This window comes from Trachurus trachurus (genome assembly GCF_905171665.1).
Source record: "Trachurus trachurus genome assembly, chromosome: 6".
In the NCBI taxonomy this organism is placed as follows: Eukaryota; Metazoa; Chordata; class Actinopteri; order Carangiformes; family Carangidae; genus Trachurus; species Trachurus trachurus.
Genome location: NC_139897.1, coordinates 3,182,096 through 3,204,473, shown reverse-complemented (window position 1 = coordinate 3,204,473; position 22,378 = coordinate 3,182,096). Strand labels below are relative to the sequence as shown.

At 41.9% G+C, this 22,378-nt stretch overlaps 1 protein-coding gene across 2 annotated transcripts in view; it reads right to left on the bottom strand.

Moving 5' to 3' along the window:
• The window catches only part of wwp2 (WW domain containing E3 ubiquitin protein ligase 2), a 64,194-nt gene that overhangs the window by 25,994 nt on the left and 15,822 nt on the right, over window positions 1-22,378 (bottom strand). For both annotated transcript variants that reach the window (XM_083974526.1, XM_083974527.1), the window contains exons 6-10: window positions 15,614-15,692; window positions 12,982-13,133; window positions 10,708-10,960; window positions 8,968-9,057; window positions 1,979-2,153 (exon numbers count right to left, since the gene is read on the bottom strand). In XM_083974526.1, coding sequence (XP_083830652.1) covers window positions 1,979-2,153; window positions 8,968-9,057; window positions 10,708-10,960; window positions 12,982-13,133; window positions 15,614-15,692 — 749 coding nt within the window. The remainder of the gene's footprint in view (window positions 1-1,978; window positions 2,154-8,967; window positions 9,058-10,707; window positions 10,961-12,981; window positions 13,134-15,613; window positions 15,693-22,378) is intronic.

Genomic DNA, 22,378 nt, shown 5'->3' with positions numbered 1-22,378 from the left:
CAGTGCCAGGTGCCAGCGTTTTGGGGCATTTTGAGTAATATGTCAAGACCCAGAGAGTACTTTGTACTATGACTCTGAAAACACCAAACAGCTCAAAGGAAAGAGGAGACTCTCTATTTAACTAGGGAAAAAACCATTTGTTTGTACCTTGTTCCATTCTTGATTTATCTTAAGTTGAATAGAGCCTGGTTGCACCAAAAAGACCACTTTTTTTCTAGAAAGCTGAGAAAAATGCATTTTTGTGAAAGAGTCTCTCAAGAAAAATAGTGATTTATCCGTTTTAATTTAGGCTTCAAAAATATGTAAGACATCTGAAAATTTCATTTCACATGTTTTTTTCACCCCCCCCCCCCTCAAAAAAAAAAAAGACTAAACAAAAAACAAAACAACAACAACAACAACTAAAATACAACAAGTACGAGCAGTTGCTGCCTCTCCTACGCCCCCCTCCCCCTCCCCCTCCATACCCTCCCCTCTCCTACTTCTCCTCCTGCTGCTTCCCCTCGTCTCTGAAGTAGGGAGGGAGACGTCATGGCGTCTTCAGCCTCTCTGCTGGACGCGGCCGCGGCAGCGACGCACCGCGCTGATCTCTCGGTTCGTCGTCACGACGTCGGTTTACAGCAACTGGTGAAACTCCGCGATCCGCTTTCGCTTCGGCATTTTGCTACTGATCATCTATCAGTTTACTTTTCCTGCCTCCTCCGATCACTTCATGCTGGAGCTATGCTAATAGCACCGTGGCTAAGCTTCCTCCAGCTCCACGTTACACTTGTTCCAGGCTCTGCCCGTCGTTTTCCTCTAGAAATAGAAACTTTTTCCGACTTTTTTATGTCCGTACGGATCGCACTCGTCTTCTCCTTCCTCTTCACTTCTTGCTCTGATCTACAGTCTTCTTCGTTCTACACATCCCAGAAGCCCCAAAATTACTCACAGTGTGTGCGAGAGCGTCCCCATTTACCAGCCGCAGAAAAGTGCATTTGACGTCTATGGACGTCAATGGCACTCAAGCGTTGGATTTTGATTGACGTCCATAGACGTCAATGGCACTCAATGAGTTAATTGTCATTTATACCAATTGTTTAAGTTTATTTTAATTGTTTTTTGGTTTTATTTTAATTACAAATGACAGGCAAACTTTTAAATTCCTACCAATTCAATGCTACGTTAGGTAAATGGACCAGTGTCTGTGCATTTACCTTTACTTTGGCGCCACATCTGTTGAGACGGTTCCGACAATCTTTTTTAGAAAGCGACGGAATTTAGGAATCTTTGCAATAAATTAATTGTGGCGTTTAATACCGCGATTAATTGTGAAAACAAGTAATGGTGACATCCCTATAGTGGACCAAAGGGTGACTCAGTGAGCAGACGGTGACTGTCAGCGACATGGATGAGCAGCTACGGTGGTGAGCTTGTGTAATGTTAAAGGTGTCGCTCCTGGTGATGAATCCAATTACCAACTTCGCAAAAAGAGTCTAAATGAGTTAGTGCCACAGGTGTGTAAAGGTTAAACAGAGATATCGGGTTCATGAGAACAGGGCAAGCTGAAAACATAATACCTAGAATAGAAAAACATAATAAAACCTAGTGACTGTGATAAATGCTGCTACTTCTGAGAACTCAGTGAAAGATGCTTTAACCAAATAAAATTATTATATTTACCAAACATAAATTCAAAAGATCAGCGCCAAATAAAGTCTATGGTTGATAACTCACTATTAATGGAGATTTCTGTCCACCATGTAAAACATCATAGGATGTCAGACAAACTCTGATTTCATCAGACCAATATTTCATTGTTGTGTACTCAGAAAAGCTGTACAAGTATATTTTGTACACAGCACATTCTGGTTGATCGAGTGCTGTGGCTCATGTGGTCATTCCTGGTGGATAAATGTACCGCAAGTGAAAGAACGAATCCCCATTATCTTTTCCTGCACGAGGTTTCATTATCTCTTGTATGCCAACATCGTAGTACCTGGTAGAGGAAGCGCTGGCTGAACTGGTGCATGGCGCCCTGCAGCTGGCTGCGCTGGCTCTGCCACTGCTGGTAGTTGCGCACCGACTCGGCCGTGGGCCTCTGCCATGTGGTGGTTCTGGTGTTGTGGTCCACGTAGTAGAATCTGCCCTGCTGGTCCACTCGCTTCTCCCAGCTGCATGGGTGACACAGAGGGTGAGGAGTGAGAGAGAAGCTGGGGGGGGGGGCTTTCAACAACATCTTTATTGGGCTCATCGGGAGTGGGCAGATGTATTAAAAGAAAACTGATAGTAACAGCACTGATTTATGGAGACAAGGAAAAAGAAACACAGGCAAGAAAAGGAAAGAAAACAGTGGGCGGCTGGAGACGGAGAGTGGGAAGATGGGAAAGGAAAAGAGAAGTGAGGAATGAAGGGATGACGGTGTACTGTAGACTTGTAAGGGAGAATTCAAGGGAAATAACACTGCTAAGATGCTTAAAGGTAAACTGATCCATGCTCTTAACAAACCACCTGAGACACTTTTTCATTTCTCTTTTCAAATGGTCAGAGGTCTCAGCTACCAGAGGTGAAAGCAACATGATAATGAACTACTGACCTTGTTCTTTAGTCACATTGTTATTTCCTGACCGTGTTGCTTTTGCGCCAGCTGTTGTTGGGTTAAATTCTACACGTTAAAAGAATTGTTCACCCAAAACCGAAATTTCACTCATTATCTACTCCCCCTCATGTGGACTAAGGGCTGAGAGAAGTTTCAGAGTCCTCCGTGGCTTCTCTGAGTTACGGGGGGTCTCGGCGTAGCAGTGCATGTCCATATGACGGTTGCAAATGGATACCAACTGTCTTTGTAACAAAAAGACACACCAAAAAACATCCAAATACCTCCATGCTGCTCGCAAGCTCTATATTTCAAGCTTGTTTTGTAACGGAAGCTTCTCTAAGCTCCTCTTCCCAGTTCGTCCAAATTTGACGAACCGGGAAGAGTAGCTTCCGCTACAAAACAAGCTTGAAATATAGACTTATTTAATTTTTTTCGGGACAATTTTGCATTTTGGGGCGTGTCTTTTTGTTACGAAGAAAAGTGGTATCCATTTGCAACCGTTATATGGACATGCACTGCTACGCCGAGACCCCCTGAAACTCAGAGAAGCCACGGAGGACTCTGAAACTTCTCCCAGCCCTTAGTCCACATGAGGGGGAGTAGATAATGAGTGAAATTTCAATTTTGGGTGAACTATCCCTTTAAAAGAAATCATTCCCAATAGGGCACACACTTCAGTCAGTAGCAGTGAATAGGGGAACGCTGGGAGATGCCAGGTTTTAAAGTGACACTAACCATGCCAGTGCCCTTACTCCGGCATCTGTGTATGTCCTGTCCTTCCTCTGAGACAGGGGGTCTGGACATGGACTGAGATATTGGCGGTCCACAGAAACACAAGCACAAATAGAACGACACACACACACAGTCACACTGGCAACACACTTGGCTCCCTGAACTCAGCAGGACTGACTGCTGCTCTGCTGCTATTCTCATATCTCTGACTTAACTGCTGCAGAATTTGGAAGAGAAAACAGCAGTGACTTCCTTATGCTTAAAAGAAAATACACACACACATACACAAAAAACTGAAACCCTGATGTTAAAACTCCATGACGTTGTTTTGACCTTTCATTACTATCTGGAGTATCTCTATGACCTTCTTCCTCTCTGGTTGGTTCATTGTTTTTCTTAAGTGGTCAAACAGTCTGGTTTCCACTGCAGCCATTATAAAAAAAACAAAGCAAACAAAACAGCTACTGCAATGAATGTGTGAGACGAGCTGTGCTCTCAAAATCTTAGATATTTTTCTGAATTCCTTGAGTTTCCCTGTTTAAGACCAGGCTCTAGAAGCTCCATGGTGTTGGATTACATACACAACATGACTGGATAATACACAAAGGGCAGTTACAGATACATACACACACTGTCATACTGTGAGGCCAGGACTTGCTCTTCCTCTGCACACACTCACTTTAGTTGCACTGCGGGATTTAATGTGCGTTCAGCATGCACAAGGGGATTTACAGTACTACTGCGCCGCCAGCTCTCCCTGGATACACACATCTATCTACACACATTCATATTTATCGTTAAATATGATAAATGCCACATTTTGTCAACAACAGCAATTCAGTTTATTCACATCCTATTACTTCTGCTCTGAGTGGTAGTTTTCTCTGTTACTGTCACTACCAAGTATTTTAATTGTGCATCTATCCACAAGAAATTCACAGGAAATAACAGAGCTGCATGTTCTCCCTCAACCACGTTCAACGATTTCATCAGTCTGTAAAACATGTCAGTGCTGAGGGAGTGTCGCCGAGCCATTATGAAAACCTCAGGTGTGGTGATGCTCATTTTGGCTCGGCAGCAGCAGACGGGCCGGCCTCATGTCTTTTTGCCGACTGACTGAGTGATGAAGTTACACCATTGGTCAGCCAAACGAGGCAAGACTGTGCCTTTCCTCTTTAACTGAGGTGTTTGGTGATGTCAGATGATATCACTGTTATCAAATCAGGCGTTTTGAACCTCCTGGTTAACATGCGGTCTTAATGGCAGGCCATGTTTCAGATTGGGCACAGGAGCAGAAAAACACATTAATGAGAACAGCTGCACTGGGAATTCAGCATTCAGCATTAAAATACTGTATATGTGAGTGCAGCAGTTGACATTGGGCAGAATACACAGACTTGGCTGTGCTACTGGAGCTTTTGAGACGGTTTTCTCCCAGCAGATCTTTCTGTGATCTACTGCCATGGACACCGTGCTCCATGCAACCATTAACCAGGATTTGCACAGACATGAACACAGATGTTAACCAGCTCCAATGACACTTTTACTGACTTACCTCAATGAGCATTCTGCACTGTCCCTACGGAGTCATTTAACATGATGGAAAAATGGGCTCAGAGCCACAGTATGTACTGTAGATGGCATCTCTAGGGTCAAAACCTCAAGCTTCTTTGCTGAAGGCGCTTTAGCATCATGCTGACATATTTAGCGTTGGAGTCTCCTGGAATGACAGCTAAATAGAATAGCTGATGTAAGGATTTAAATAGTGCCGATACTTTGTTGTCTTCTGATGAGAAAAGCTCTTTTCTCTTTTGGTCAGAAATCAGTTCTGCATCCCAGAAGCTAGAAGGTTTCAGTGTCTTGCTCAAGGACACTTCAGCAGTGTGGACAATTACAAACACAGGGAGTTATTTGGTTGAAGGATAGTCCCTCTGACCGCTGTGCCTCTGAGCTTCCTTTAAAAGGCAGGGAAAAACATGGTTCCCTCTCTGATATTAGCACTAGCTAGTTATTTACTGGAGCCAGGGAAAATCCCAGAACCCACAGCGGCCTGTCTGAGAGTCTCTACTTAGTTCTGCTATCTGACTTTAACTCTTTGTACCAGTCATGTCATCAACTACCTACATGTATTTCTTAAAACTAAAAGTATACAGCTTCCTCACCAACTGCCCAGATAAATACTGTTCATTCTAGCTCCTCCTTTGGTCAGTCCATTCATTTCTTAGTGGGGCTGACAGCAAATATCATGAATTTACTTTTCTACTGGAACTGGGTTTGACTAAATAAAACAGAGACCAACAGTGCAACATTTACTTATAATGTTCAAAAAGAGAATTAACCCCCAAAATAGTGGAAATACAATGTGTGAGGCCAAACTTGCTTGCTCCTGTCCTACTTATATCCTGCTGCTGGAAGGACACACCATTAATTTTCATGTGTGAGCCTGTACTGTGGCCCCAAATACAAAATGTATCAGTTTAAACTGAATACATTAGCATCAATAAAGCTTGCAGAACAATTATTACACTGGAGACTGAAACAACAATGAATGCCTGGACAAGAAATATACGATACTTTCAAAGTGTGTGTTAAGGTATTTTCTTAAATCATGATAAAGTCTCTGCAGACAGGACCTCTGCACCAAATGGCACCACAGACACGATGTTTAAAACAGTTTGTTTAACCTAACAAACTACAGAGAGATTTACCTGGTACTGAGAGGCTTATGCATCATGTGAACTCATTTGGCAGAGACTTGGTTATGATAGACATTCATTTCAATGTAAAAAATCCTGAATTTTCAGCTTTAATTGTCAATAAGATTCAGTCAGATTAAATTCTTCTTACTTTTGGTATGTTTCATTCAGATTTTTGTCAGTTTGATGTTTTCTTTTTCAAATGTTCACAGCAGTGGTACAAACCTGTCTACTTCCAGAGGAAATGTCTACTCACTCTGGCTATGAGAATGAATCACTATTTCTCATTCTACTGATCAAAGTAAACAGATCTATAACGCATAGAGAAAAATATCATGTTTTTAGTTGTACTTGAAAAAGTAGTTAAGGCAAAACTGATCATCTGTGGAGTTTTCCTGCACAGGACAAACTGAAGCTGAACCCAAGCCTCCCTGAACATGCTTTGCTCTTCATTAGTGGTTTGAGTCTGGGCTGAGTCATGAAAGGCCTGTTTAGTAAAGCAGGGGTTTGTTAAGCATCAGTATCAGATACTAAATGAATGATTGTGGCTTAGCCACATTAAAACACACTACCATGTAGAACAGCATCAACCAGACAGTATTGGAAAGACTGCAGTCAGTATTGATCACAGCTTTGTTCATAAGCTTATTTCTTTGTATCGCCCCTTTGGCCCCAGAGAAGAAAAACTAATCGCTCAAAAGCAAACAGCTCAGTCAAAATGGAACCATGTTTTGAAATTCAATGCTGAATATAAATACACAATGTTCATTTACTTACTTGTTACTGTTGTTTAACTTTGTTGACATATGATGCCAGCAGTAACAGATTTATGTAAACACAGGATCCTTCTTCATTAAAAAGATCCTTCTGCTGTTAGACTGCAACAAATGTGTTACAGCTTCTTGCAACTTCAAAACCAGAGCAGCTGAGCTTGTGATGACAAGTTACAAACTCTATAGTCTGTTTGATAAAGAGCAGTCGGACAGAAGCTCTCTTTCAGTCTGGTTTTAGGATGGCTTTCTTTTTTTTCAGCTTCCAAACCACCCCCTACCCCCCCACAGCCTCTAAACAGTTCCTGGTGTGTACATCTGGAGTGCTAGTAGTGTGGCATTAGCCTGCTAATTGATCCTCTGAAGGGCCACCGGCCAGCAGCCAACATAGTGGTGGATGGAAGTACATGTGGCGGCTAAGAAAGGACTTCTGTTCTCTGGGCCCCCGTGCTCTCATTCCTTGTATGGAAAAACTGAGATGGGGGTTGGAGGTTTGGGGAGAAGTGGGGGTGACCTTTTCCTAAAAAACAGCCTCTCTTTCTCTCTGTCACCCAGTCACACACACTGTGAATATCAATAAATAATTGGTTCAAGTAAAAATGTCATAAAAAGGGCTGGACTCTGGCAGAGCTGCTCTGCTCTCATAACGCTCTCCACAAAGAGAGGGAGAGAAGTGCGTTGCAATTATGACGACTCAGCACAAAAAAGAAGGAGCACAATCAAAACTATGATTTGGGAACAATACAATGACATCAAAACATCAAACATCACAGCGGCCGACGAGAACGTGAACATTCCTGGACACATTTCTATACTTATGCAACAAGTGTCCGACAATGTGGACAACTTCAGTCCCAGTCGCAACAGCATTTAAAACTGAACACTGATCTAAGAGAAGTGGTTTGTAGACAGCTATGAGAGAATCATACAAATATACTGAGAAATAGTGTTTCATCGTTTTTCATTTTGGCTCCATTCTCAGCAAAAACGGAAAAATCTTCAGTTTCATAAAAACTCAAAAAATCATGTGACTAACCCTGTATCAAACCGTCATGACACAGTCAAAGTCACTGAGATGGCATTCCGCCTCATTCCTATGTTTAATGTGAAGATAAACTGCAGATATAAAGTAGGCTGACATTTTTATAATGTAGCTCATCAGCTCAACTATTACTCATTTTGCAGAGGTTTCTATTGCAGCGGGGGTCAAGGGTTCATACTATGTCCACACTACTGCACATCTGCATCCACATGTGTTAAGCTCTATATCAGAAATGATCTGCATCCAGACCCCCACACCTGAAAACATGGACATAGCTGAGCAAGCATATGCGCTGGGCATGTGAGAGCCAGCATAATCCGTAGGCAGTCTGCCTATACTGCAGCTGAAAAACTGCAAAAAATATTATGAACGAGGAACAGCAAAGTGCTGCAGTGTTGAAGGAATAGTTCACCCAAAATTGAAATTTTACTCATTATCTATTCACCCTCATGTCGACTAAGGGCTGGGAGAAGTTTCAGAGTTATCCTTGGCTTTTCTGAGTTACAGGGCGTCTCGGCGTAGCAGTGCATGTCATAGACTTTTTCGGAACAATTTCGCATTTCGGGGCTTCAATACAAGACAGACATTAAATAGGAGCAGCATGGAGGTATTTGGATGTTTTTTGGTGTGTCTTTTTGTTACGAAGACAGTTGGTATCCATTTGCAACCGTTATATGGACATGCACTGCTACGCCGAGACCCCCTGTAACTCAGAGAAGCCACAGAGGACTCTGAAACTTCTCCCAGCCCTTAGTCCACATGAGGGGGAGTAATGAGTGTAATTTGAATTTTGGGTGAACTATTCTTTTAATGTGTAGAATTTAACCCAACAACAGCTGGCGCAAAAGCAACACGGTCAGGAAATAACAATGTGACTAAAGAACAAGGTCAGTAGTTCATTATCATGTTGCTTTCACCTCTGGTAGCTGAGACCTCTGACCATTTGAAAAGAGAAATGAAAAAGTGTCTCAGGTGGTTTGTTAAGAGCATGGATCAGTTTTTCATCCTATCTCTCGAGTGATGCCACTCTCAATTTGTGACCATGTATGTTTTCAGGTCCTAAGTCTCATGTCGTTGCTGTCACAACACAATCGTCGTCCTCACTCTGATGCAGCAACACAAAAACACATGGCGTGTGCAGAGGCCTACCCTGGCGGCAGCGGTCTCTCCCAGGTTGTGGTTTTGGTGTTGTGGTCGACGTAGTAGACTCTGCCATGAGGCAACACCCTCTGCTCCCAGCTGAACAGACACAGTGAGAAAGAGAGAAGTATAACTCATCTGATGACAAATGAACCGTTCTCCTCATTAGAGCAGTTGAGAGTTTTATTTAGAGAGGACAGGGAGTGTCCCACACCACCTGCTCAGGGTGCAACAGCAACACAGCCCAGTATTGATGCCACGCACCCAGAGGACAGCAGCTCTCTAAATACATGTTTGTCCTAATCACCTGCAATCATTGACTAACTGAAGTAACATCAACAGCCTTGTAATTATTCATTAAATATATCACATCTATCTTTGGAGCTGCTCTTGCTTTGGATGCTTCTGTTTTACTTTGCTAACAAATCTTGTTGTCATTCACATAAATAAAGCTCAATGGACCTGAACTGAGAGAGGGAGAGAAGCCAGTTTGAAAGCCATGCACTAAATTAAATCTGCAACTGTTGCAAGTAGGAAGATTTGTATATTGTGGATTAATGACAAACCAGCAGCATATATAAGAGAATGTATATTATTATTATTCTATAATAAGTGATTATACTTTGGTAAATTTTTTACATTTTGATGTTTGATTGTTTTTTGTAATTTGTTTCTCTTATAATAAAGTTTTTTGCATCAGTCTCTACAACAATGTTTGATTGTTATAATAGGTTGATTGTGTGTTGACCATATATTCTCATAATAATGGATGAAATTAAGGTCATTCACTATTTGTCTTTTGCCTCACAGGGCACAGCAGTGGAGGCCACTGGATATTTTCATTCTAACATTGGAGAAGACTTTTAAAAAGACAGAGCACACTCTCTGTAAAATTGAAAAGAGATGGAAATATCAGAAAACAACAACAAAGGACATGATTACTGAGTGAGCCATTCATCTGCTGTACTGAGCTGCTGCTTCCCCCCCTAAAAGTTTTGCCTTTAAAGGGATAGTTCACCCAAAATTGAAATTTAACTGATTATCTACTCACCCTCATGTGGACTAAGGGCTGGGAGAAGTTTCAGAGTCCTCCGTGGCTTCTCTGAGTTACAGGGGGTCTCGGCGTAGCAGTGCATGTCCACATAACTGTTGCAAATGGATACCAACTGTCTTCGTAACAAAAAGACACACCAAAAAACATCCAAATACCTCCATGCTGCTCGAATGTAATGTCCGTCTTGTATTGAAGCCCCGAAATGCAAAATTGTCCCGAAAAAAATTAAATCTAAGCTTCTCGAAGCTCCTCTTCCCGGTTCGTCACAGTCATTTGGGCGAACTGGGAAGAGGACAGACCCTGGTTCGTCCAAATTTGACGAACCGGGAAGAGGAACTTCCGCTACAAACAAGCTTGAAATATAGACTTATATAATTTTTTTCGGGACAATTTCTTCTTCAATACAAGACAGACATTACATACGAGCACTATGGAGGTATTTGGATGTTTTTTGGTGTGTCTTTTTGTTACGAAGACAGTTGGTATCCATTTGCAACCGTTATATGGACATGCACTGCTACACCGAGACCACCTGTAACTCAGAGAAGCCACGGAGGACTCTGAAACTTCTCCCAGCCCTTAGTCCACATGAGGTAGATAATGAGTGAAATTTCAGTTTTGGGTGAACTATCCCTTTAACACAGTCTCCTCATTAGCAGAGTGAATGTGAGGTGTTGTGATGCAGCGTCTCTTACCCAGCCGGGAGTGATTCTGTGCTGGGCTCTGTGCTGCCGCTGCCGCCGGCCTGCTCTGTGTTGGAGGTGGCGTTTGGCCCGGGCGCCGCGGGGGGGGCCGGACCCCCGCCGTCCTGACCTGCAGAGGGGCTACTGCTGCTGCTGCTGCTGTTGGCGGCGGGAGAGCGGCCCGACGGGGAGGGGGGAGGAGGGGTGTGACGGGCCGTGCCCCCTCGACTGTTCTCCAGCCCGTTTGACGTCAACTCAACTTTGTCTGAGAGGAGAAATGGAAAGATGGGGACAGAGCAGGATCTCAGGATCAACTCATGTGGTGATGTGGATTTTTTAGCACAAATACTTGACTGTACTCGTGTGCTACCGAGGAGGTCTGAGCTGTGAAAACATGGAGGACAAACAGTAAACAAACAAACAAACTGCTGCACAGGCTGGGGATTTATTAGCTTCCACTGCTCAAGACTCAGGGTGTCACACAGGAGAAATGTAGAAACTATCTGACAAAGCAAATCAATTACAGATGATAAACTCACCTGTGTTAATTGTGAATAAGTTAATTACAGTAACAACACCAGTCTGCTTTGTTTATTCACACAGTGATGAACTGAATCTTTCTTAATGAAACCATCTATTTGATTGCTTCTCATCCAGTTTGATTATTACAATCTCAAGGTGAAAATTCAATTAACTCAAATAAACATTTAATTGATGAATTAAATGTTTAAATTAAATTAAACTTAACTGACACCATTAATGATTAATTGCATACTTTCTCTATTTCAAGTTCATCAACTTTGACAATGTATCAAATACAACTCAGACAACAACAGATATTCATGTTGTAGCGACAAGTTGTTACAGTATGTCTTTATTTATATGTCTTTTCATTTGCACCTGGCATTAAAAAGTGTTATGGGTGAAGGTGCAGTTGGATAATGCTTCACTGCTGGATGGGACGGGTCTCTCCCCCCAACCCCCCACCTACCCAGCAAACTGTTCAGTTCAGTCCTGTGTCTCCAACACCTTTTTATTGTTTGTATGTTTCTACCTTTATTGTCTACACACAGAGACTGTTACTGGCTTGTTTTACACAAGGAAAGAAAAACCAGGAAAGTCCATCCTTTCAAATGGACTGAAGTAGCAGGAGCTGTGGTCCAGTTTTACACAATACTCAATTTCTGATTTCACCACAAATTCTAATGTGCTAAATTAAAGGACAATTACCGGTTTTTACAATCTGGACCTTATTTCTAGCATAGAATACTATCATTTACTCACCCAGATAACTTTGGTGTCATTACAAGTCATCCGACGAAATTAGATCCAGCCGAGAGCCATGTATATCCGTATAATGCGAGAACACGGGGCAGCGCAATGCAGCCTCTAAATAACACATTATCTGCAGAGAAACTCGTTCATTTCACCAATATTTAGTTATGATAGGCTAGTGCTATTCCCCTCTGAGTCCGGGGTTAGCTGTTATCAACATCCGGCGTCTGTAGGTTTGACCTACTGACCTCTGACCTGGATGATGTCATCTCCAACCGCTGCCCGGCTCATTCTGATAATAATCATTCCACTTCAGCATTCGGGTCCATTTTTATCTCAACTAGCCGGAGCTTTAGTGAGTCCAGGTTGAGGAGAGGAAGCCTGTGGAAGCTGAACTTCATCCAGCTTCTCATTTTGTTCTGAGTCCTGACTTCTCTAGTCAGAAACACACAGAAACTGACCATAGCATTAGCGGTAGCAACAAGCCGCGCCGCACCGAGGTCGGAGATGACATGATCCAGGTCAGAGGTTAGTAGGTCAACCTACAGACCCTGGATGTTGATAACAGCTAACCCCGGACTCAGAGGGGAATAGCACTAGTGTATCCTAACTAAATATTGGTGAAATGAACGAGTTTCGTGGCAGATAATGTGTTATTAGAGGTTGCATTGCGCTGCCCCGTGTACTCACATTATACGGATATACGCGGCTCTCGGCTGGAGCTAATTTCATCGGAACGACTTGTAATGACACCAAAGTTGTCTGGGTGAGTAAATGATCGTATTTTATGCTAGAAATAAGGTCCAGATTGTAAAAAACGGTAATTATCCTTTAAGTTCTCTAAGTCAGTGTGATTTTGACAGAAATGTGAATGAATGACTTAAAGAAAGAACTCAGCACATCTGCTGTGCACACACTGGCACAGAATAATGTGGTTGTTTGTAGCAGTCAGAAGAACATTTAGCTCCTGTTCAGAAAAACTACTAGCAGCTGATAATGTGTCTGATGTACCTGCACTGTTTAGACTTTTGCTGGACTGGTGGTGACCAGAGGAGCCCGGCCCAGGGCTCTGCTCCTCAGTCAGCTCCCCATTAGTCAGAAACCCCCCTCTGGAGCCCCCTGGGGAGCCGCTCTGGGAACCTCCCACCGAGTGCCTGTTACTCCTGCGAATAGAAAGAGAAACAGAGGGAACAGGATGTGGAGTGGAGGAGGGGGGTGGGTGGGGTGTGCACGTGGTGGTGGCGGGGGGTGAAAGAGAAGGCGATGAGGAGGAAAGACAGGAGGGAGGAGAGGTGAGACAAAGAAACATCAAGATTAGCTTTTTGTTCTTGGACTGTGGTTTCTGCTGGGTTCCTGTGGATGGCTGCACACGGCTTCATTCTCACAATGAAGGATCAGACCGATTGTTGCTCCTGACTCAGGGGAACGGGCCTGGCACACGCACCCATGTGTACATGGGTGAATGCAGCACACGGAAACACACACACACACACACACACACACACACACACACACACACACACACACACACACACACACACACACACACACACACACACACACACACACACACACACACACACACACACACACACACACACACACACACACACACACACACACACACACACACACAGAGGTGCTGGAGTTGGCTATACCTCTCCTCTCTGAACGTCCTCATATTTTCCAAAACACTAAATATAACTTTGCTTTTCCGACAAGAACTTTTATACGAAGATAAACATGTTGGCTCTCCATCCACAGGACGGAGGAATGGCCATTAACAGAAAACCGGATTTAGGAGCCGCGCTGTGGTTCAGTTGTTTATTCACCACAAGAAGGAGAGGAAGGAAGACGCAATTGAAATTAAAACGCATGCATGTGTGTGTGTGTGTGTGTGTGTGTGTGCGCAGTGTCATGAATGTGTGTGTCCTCATGGCAGAACAAGAGCTTTCTCCTCTCCTCTGTCTGTGGTGTCTGCTCTGGATGAAGATGTGGACTGCTTCTCCATGACAGCCGTGGTTTTGGGCTCTTGGCTTAACTGTGTTTAATGCCCCCCTACAATGTTTAGAGGGAAATACCATCTGACCCCATGCAGCCATGCCGCAAAGCTTTGAAATGAATGCAGGCTGCTCTACTATTTATTATCCATCTGAAACCACATTCAGGGGGAATAACACGCTGGCACTCTGCACAAGTGCTTCGACCGACACTACTGGCACAGACTTCCTTCGCTCCATTCTTTTCTCCCATTTATTTTGATTACTATTATGCCTAGGGTCTTATGGTTTTCATAAGCGCTTTGCAAACAGTGTTTTAGAAAAAGGTTATGCAAGTTTATTATTGCACTATTACTCTTATTATTTTACCACAACGTCCAGAGATTTGAAACGAGCAGTGTGATGAACTGAGCTTGATTTAGATGCCTAGGAAGCTGCTTTTTCCATGCGTGTCCACGTGTGGTAAGTGGGTTGAGGCCTCATCCTATACAGAAAGTTCTCGGGCCCCTTCACTTTATTTTCTTATTTTTTATTTTTTTTTAACTATGTGGTTTATCTAAAATGGATAAAATTGTTTCTCTTTACAATTTACGCTCAGTAACTCCTAATGACCAAGTAAGGATATGTTTTTTGTACATCTTTAAATTTTCATTTATTCATTAATTTATTATTTTTATCAAAGTTTAATTAAAAAAGAACCCTTTTTGTGGCTGATTGTGGTGGCTGGATGGGGGATCAGGTGGGGAGGGTTTGGGGCACGGCTGAGGGTGGCGACTGCTGCTTGTTGTGACATCACAAAGGTCACAGGAAGCTCGGTTTCTGAATACAGGCTGTGTGCATTTCTCTGTGGGCTGAGGCTTTAATACTTTCACAGTACTAATATAGTATTAACATAGGCCTGCTTTATAATCACACTACACATGGAGCTCTACTGTATATGGGGCCTTTGAACGACACCTCTATCATTTCTTAGTCATAATCTACACGGTGAGCCACAAACCGAGGTCACATGAGGCTGGGAATAAAAACATCTCATTTTATTCAGTCTCAGACTCACTGGATCATGGAAACTGCACAAAGTGATAAGATGAGTGAAATGATTCAAATCAAAGCACCCTGAAATGATGCAAAAAAAAAAAAAGGAAAAAAAAAAACTCATATTGCGATTACTTTTGGCAGACTGTTGATATCAGTTTGAATGGTTGTTTTTGCAAAGTTAAAAATGATCATGTGATTTTTTATTGGGTCTTCTACCAAACAAACATGCTCCTTTACAGCGTGAGAACATGATTTGTTGTCCAGGGCGTCTCTGTAGCAACACAACACTTATGGTGCTGAGAATGCAAAACTCTGTATGAAACATTTTTATCTCTATCATAAAATTGCAGCTCCTGTGATTTGGATATTGTACTTAGCCAAATTGCGATTATATTATATTATTATATTGATTATATCACACTTAATTGCGCAGTCGTAATTAAAACAGAACAAAAAAGTAAAGCAAATCTTAACACAAGGTGAGACTATGTGTGGGTTTGGAACCTCGTTATTGAACTGTGCCAATAAAAACAGCTGAAAAAAATACATTCAAACATTTCATTCAGTGGTGTGTGTGTGTGTGTGTGTGTGTATGTGGCACCGACCTGCTCTGAGATCCAGCAGCACTGGGAGTCTCCTCACTCTGTGTTCTCCTCAGGTTGGGTCTGTCTGACTGAAGTATCTCTGCAAAGAAAACACAAGACAGATATAAACAGATATGACCAGCTGGGAATGAGGGGGGGGGGGGCAAAGACACTGACTGAGAAAAAACAAAAACAGATGTGATGTATGAAGACCGACATCAGTCAAGATTTTCAAACAATCCCACAGCAATAATATAATGAGCTGAACTGTAGTTCATGGTTTTTCAGAAATAGGGATTAAAGGCATCCAAATGAGAAGATGCCACAACGCTGCTGTTCATAAAGATCGAAGACTTGGTGAAGAACCAGTCGGTTGAGAAAACTAACTAACTCCTGTTTGTGCATCAACAACAATGTGTAGTGTTACTATAGAAACCCAATGACTGGTTAAGTATTGGTTACAATGTTGTTGAATGAATATTGGGAGAAGAAGGAATTGGTTTTTTTTTTTAACTCTGATGGGAAAATGGAAGAGAATAAGAGAAAAGATTGGCTCAGAATGAATAACAGTGAAAATTGTTATTCTCCATTTTCGAGTAAGCAAATAAAGAAATCAGTATTCAGGATGTCTGCTTCATCACATCTTCACCCTCAGTCACCAGACTCTTTACTTTGTTCACCTCAGGCTTTTTCTTCTGCAGCCTGAAGCTCACATCACACCACTGCTCCCTGTGGCCGAGCCTTTAAAACATTTAAATGACGCAGCAGCAGCAGCATCACTTCAAGTCTCTCTCGCTGTCGCATGTTGAACAGCGCTGAGGTTACTGGTCCTCTCCAGAGCTGTTAGCACTCACAGGGAAGCTTCAATCTCCAGAATAATCAAATCCATACAGACTTGAAACATGTGGCAGTGGAAGTACAGTAGGTGGTTTAATAGAGCCCATTCATCCTTATACGTACTGCAGTCTGTGTGTGTGTGTGTGTCTGTGGTATGTGGTCCTAGTGGTGTGAAGGAATGTGTGACTATATGCTCAGTCCCAACTGTGACTGAAAACCACAGGCTTATAACATGCTTTTCATTAACACTCACTTTCTCCTTTATACACACAAATGCAGCACCTTCCTGTGTGTAAGACGCTCACACACACCAGCCTCAGCGTGTCCATGTTTACACACATATATATCCTGCTATCTAAAGTAAAGCAAACAGGTAATCTCTCACTGCCTCACACACACACACAGTGCTGTTTTGTGGCTATGAAAGGGCTTCTTGTGGCCAGACCTGATGGACATACAGAAAAATAAACAGTGGTCTTGAGGAGAAACCATTTTGTCATAGGCTGCTCACTGAGTTCATCACCCCCAACCCCCTCCCTCCCTCCCTCCCTCCCTCCCTCCCTCCCTCCCTCTTAATGGCACAAGTCTAATTGCTGGTCTGGTGTGTGTCTATGTGCATGTGTGTGTATGCAAGTGTGTAAAACAGATTTTCCAGCCATCTGAAGACACAAAAAACATCTCAACTAAAAACACAACTATTCGACGACAGTAAAAACAGAAGTGAAGACATTTCAGTTCAGCAGCTGCTGTGGATGATTGGAAACTGTTCTGAGTGAAGACTGTGGTGAAACATTGTCCCAGCCGATAAATTACTATTTTAATTAATCCATTCATCATTTAATCTGTAAAAAATATTATATAAAACATTTAAAATAGCCAAAGGTGATGTTGTCATGGTACTTGTTTTGTCTGAGTCATGGGCTTAACCATAAGACACTCATTTTATAATGATGTTAAACAGAAAAGCAGCATATTCTGACATTGGAGAAACTGGGACCAGAGGACTTTACAATATATAATAATTAATTGATAATACGAATTATTGGAGGTAAAAAAAAGAAAAAAAGAACACCTCCACCTACCGGCAAAGCAGCAGGAAGTATGGTCGTAGTTTACACACATCACTTAATCTTTGAGCCCAACTTAGGGAATGTTTTTGCCAAATAAAAGCACATTGTCTTGACATTCAAGTGGCTAAAGCTGGGTGTTGTGAGGTCACTGTTACCTTGACCTTTGACCACCCAAATCTAAAAGGTCCATTGAGCTCAAGTTGACACTGCTGCCGATTTACAGAAAATAAGTGAGTATGAGTATGGGGCACTGGGGCAGACAACAACAACTTAACAACAACCTCTGGCTGATGCCTCCACGGATAATACAACCTGACACATGAACCTAACACCATCTCAGCAATAACAATTCAAAGATCTTTATGCTTCTAGTTTATGAACCAGGACAGTCCCCAGCTCTTCTCTTTCAGCTGTTCCACAGTAGAAATGGAACAAAAAGGTTCTGCGATGCTGCGTTCAGCTGCTACGCTCCAAGACTTTGGAACAACCTGTTAGAGGATCTGAGAAGAGCTGGAGACAATGACATTTTTAAACGTACACTGAAAACCTTTTAGGTTGGCTTTTATATAGTGTCTCATCAGAATTCTGTGGTTTATAGTTACTCTATTTGTGGTATTTCATTGTCTTTACTGATTGATTGTTTCTATCTTTACTTCTTGATCTTGTTTCTTTCATTTATTACTGCTGACTTTTTTGGATGTTTTCATTTATATCTTTTCTACTCTCGATCTTTTATTATTTTAACGACTCATATTTCATGATGTCATGTGCACTGGTCTCCAAGTCCTTTTGCTTTCACTTCTTATGTTGTTTCTGTTTTTCAATCAAACTGTGAAGCACTTTCAGTTGCATTTGCTTTGTTTGAAAGGTGCTTTGAAAATAAAATTTGATTGATTGATTACTTTCAGTAGGGATCAAACTGGGGTCAAAACTATTTTGAGTTTACAATAGAACATGTGTAAAAAAAAAAGACTGAACAAATAATATCAGTGGTGAGTTTACAGAAAGATACTCTGAGCAGTAGAAGTGTTTCGTCAGCTGTGTGCTACAGCAGAGTATTAGGGCCATGTTGAAGAATCTGAAATTTAAAGAATAAAACAATTCAAGAAAAAAAAGTTTAACTTAATGACTCAATTTCATTGACTTTTTTTCTATTCTTCTCTTTTTTCTAAACATGTACAGTTCATCGACATTCTTTGCAGTATATTTGTGTGTCTATTCTATGGACCTTTTCAATGGTTTGCTACGGACAAAAACGTTTATTGAGCTGAATCAAATTGATTTCTAAGCAGAAATAACCTCTTTGATTCAGAAGTGACCCTGTCTTTGGAACTACTTACTGTCTTTCTGTCTGTTACAGTCAACAAGTGAGTGTGCCAATATTCCCAGAAAAATCTTTCTCCTCTGCTGCCCCACACCACTCATGATTTAATACAAGGGTTTGTTTGTGTGTTTTTGTGTGTGTGTGTGTGTGTGCGCATGAACACACACGCTGGTCAGAAAACGCTGCCAGGGGAAATGAGTTAAAACGAACAGGAGGTGCGTTCAGAGCAGGAAAACAGAGCACCTTAACAGCAGCAGAGGGGAACACACTCACAGCTTTATACACTCAGGCAGCTCACAGATACCTGCACACACTCAACTACCAGTGGTGAATACATTGTGGATAATCAACTACAAGCATCACTACCCTTGTTGTCTTTGCTGAAGCCCATGCAGTTAAATGCTGTACTTGAACACTACAGCTGTTTTACTGGATGTTCAGGTGTGGCTGTGTGCTCGGAGATGGTTTCTGACATAGCGCCAGAAGAGATCGTTTCCATTTGACAACGGTGTTTGAAAAATGAAAACATAGTAGTGTTGATGTAGCCGAAGCCTCTCCTCAGTGAAAGACACATGAAAGCTGCCTTGAGTTTGCAAAAAGAAAAGAAAAGCAGAGGACTCCAGAGAAACTACACTCTCTGTTCTGAGGAAACCAAAATTGAACTGTTTGGTCGCCACCACTCATCATCCGACCAACAACATCCCAACAAGGTGGCATCAGGCTATGGGAGTGTTTTTCAGCAGAGAGGACAAGAAGACTGGTTGGAGTTGAGACTGAGGGGAGAAATGTTCACAGATATTCTGATTGAAAACCTTGTGCAGAGCTCAACATCTCTGACCCTACAGACAGCTAACAGAGGAACCTGAAGGACAGTACTGGAAATGTACACAAGTTACCCAGACAGAGCCCAGACATTATCCTGAGCTCAAGTATTGGATTTGATCTGGGTCATTTTCAAATGATCAAGGATTGCCAATCATCCTGATCACTTCTATCAACTGTGAACATAAATGCAACAATTTACCATCAGCAATGCTGTAGCAAAAATGTCAACAGTGTGGATGGAAACAGCCCAACAGCCACTTTCAGTATCTGCAATACAATCGTTTGGTGAGGCAGTAACAGTAGCTCCGTTCAAAACAACCGAGTTGATACAACATTTAAACACTAAACATGGGGTAAAATGTGGCAGGTTCATTAAAGTGTCAGATGAAAAGCCTGCTGAGCCGAAGCATTTCACTCCAAGCTGAATTGTGATTCATATGCGAGTTTTACAACAACGCTACAGTACTACTGTAGCTGCACTGAGTTCAGTGGATTAAACTGAAGACATCAAACATCAATAAGATTAAAAGAAAAAAAGGAAAGAAAAAGTCTGTTCACCACAGTTCGATCCAACCTGACAGAGCCTGAGAGGATCTGCAGAGAGGAACAGCAGAAAAAGCTCCAAATCCAGATGTGTGCAGCTGCTTGTATCATACCCAAGAAGACTGGAGGCCTAATCACCAACAAAGAAGCCTCAGCTAAGTCCTGTGGAAAGTGTCTGAATACGTATACGATACCAATTACTTCATTAATCCCCAAAGGGAAATTCATTTCTGTCAATGTCATGGCAACAATTTTGTCAATTTGGGGAAATGAGTGAAAAAAAAAAGTATTTACTTTCTATTCCTTATGCATTCATACAAACACACCCTCAGTCACCCCTGCCCCTCCAAGCCAGGAAAGGAAACCCTGTGCTCCCCTGCACACTGTTTTGGGATCAGAGGAGCAATTGTACTGCTGAGCTTAAAGGGATATTTCAACATTATTATGCAATTTGCTGAAAGAAATTAGACAAAAACACCCTTCATGTGTGAACTTCAAACAACTGGTCATATTAAAAACCAGGTGGAGGCATTCACTTCTTAGTGAATGCTGACCTTTGACCTTTACTATATTCTTTCTTCTGAACTTTAAAGTTTCCCTCCATATTTTTAAGTGTGTAAAAAATACTGGTGTCTGGCAGCTGCTAACAGTGTTAGCGGTGGTGCTAACATGGTCTGGGCGGTATTAATGGCCTTTACTGACATTGCAAACAACGCTTGAAATGAAAATGTATTGTGAAAACGGTAAAAATATGTTTTAGTTGATTGAGTGATTTAACTGATGCTATGTGACTTCTTATGCCTGCGAATGTCATTGACTGACTGATGTGCTGAGCCACACTCTACTGGGCTGCTCTGGTTTCCTGCTGCTCATGAACTACAGGGAAGGGGAGGAGCCTCACCTCCATCACAGCAGATAAACTACTTTCATTACATGCATCACTGTCACTAAAGGAGGCAGAGGAAGGAAGAACTAAGCATAAAACACACTGAGCAGAGAGAGAAATCATCAGTAACGAGGCTTTGTACTTCGACTGACCCACTCTCAGTGGTGGACAGTAACGGAGTAAATTTACTTGAGTACTGTACTTAAGTACATATCCAGAGGATTTGTACTTTACTTGAGTATTAGATTTCTTTGGTACTTATTACTCTTACTTGAATACATTTCCAAGACAAATATTTTTACTTTTACTCAAGTTAATTTCTAGTAAGGCTGAAAAGTACTGGTTACTTTCAGGTCTGCTCTTTTTTTTTCTAAAATCCTATTGAACACAAGCTGTGTTTGTCAAAGAAGGAAACCCTAACCCCTAAAAGCAGCACATCAGTGCAGCTGCTTTCAAATAGTTCATTCTCACAAACAAGAGTTAAAAGCTCCTTAAAGGGACAACGAGGAGTTTCTATTTGGTTATAAAAAAAAGTCTCACGTTAATGTGGATGAATCTACGCTACCCACACTTCTTGATGGGCCCATTTTAGATAAATATATGGTTTTGTCTCTATCGTTATTTTGTTATTATTAGTGGTGGTGGAAATGCTGGTCGAGCCGACCAGTGTTTCTTTACTTTCGGTTTCGTGGCGAGTCATGAGAATAACGCCGCCGAATCGCCGTTTATGGTGGGAACTACAACGGTATGTGATCGTCTTCCAACCTCTGACTTTAATTCTTGATGAATGAAAACATGAGTCTGTCTTGCGCCGGTCAAAGAAATGTACAGTGCGCGCAGAGGCTCATAAATGTAGTGTGAAAACGCTTCGCTTTTCCAAAACTCCTCGTTGTCCCTTTAAATTCATTTAGAAAAACTTATAGTAATTCATTGATGTGAAAAATAAGAAATTTACTCTTACTCTTACTTTTACTTAGAGTAAATTTAAAAGCATGTACTTTTGGATATTTAAGTACCTTTAAAAGCAAGTACTTTTTTACTCCTACTCGAGTAACATGTCGACTGAGCTACTTTTACTTGTAACGGAGTACATTTTGACCAGTAGTATTTGTACTCTTACTCAAGTACTGAGGTCGAGTACTCTGTCCATCTCTGCCCACTCTACACATCAAACAGAGGGAGTTGGACATAAACTCTGACCAATATGTGTTTATTTCAACTCTACGACATTTAGGCACTGCCCGGGATCATTATCAGCTTTGCTTTGATTGAACGCAAACGAACATTAGTTGGATGGGTTG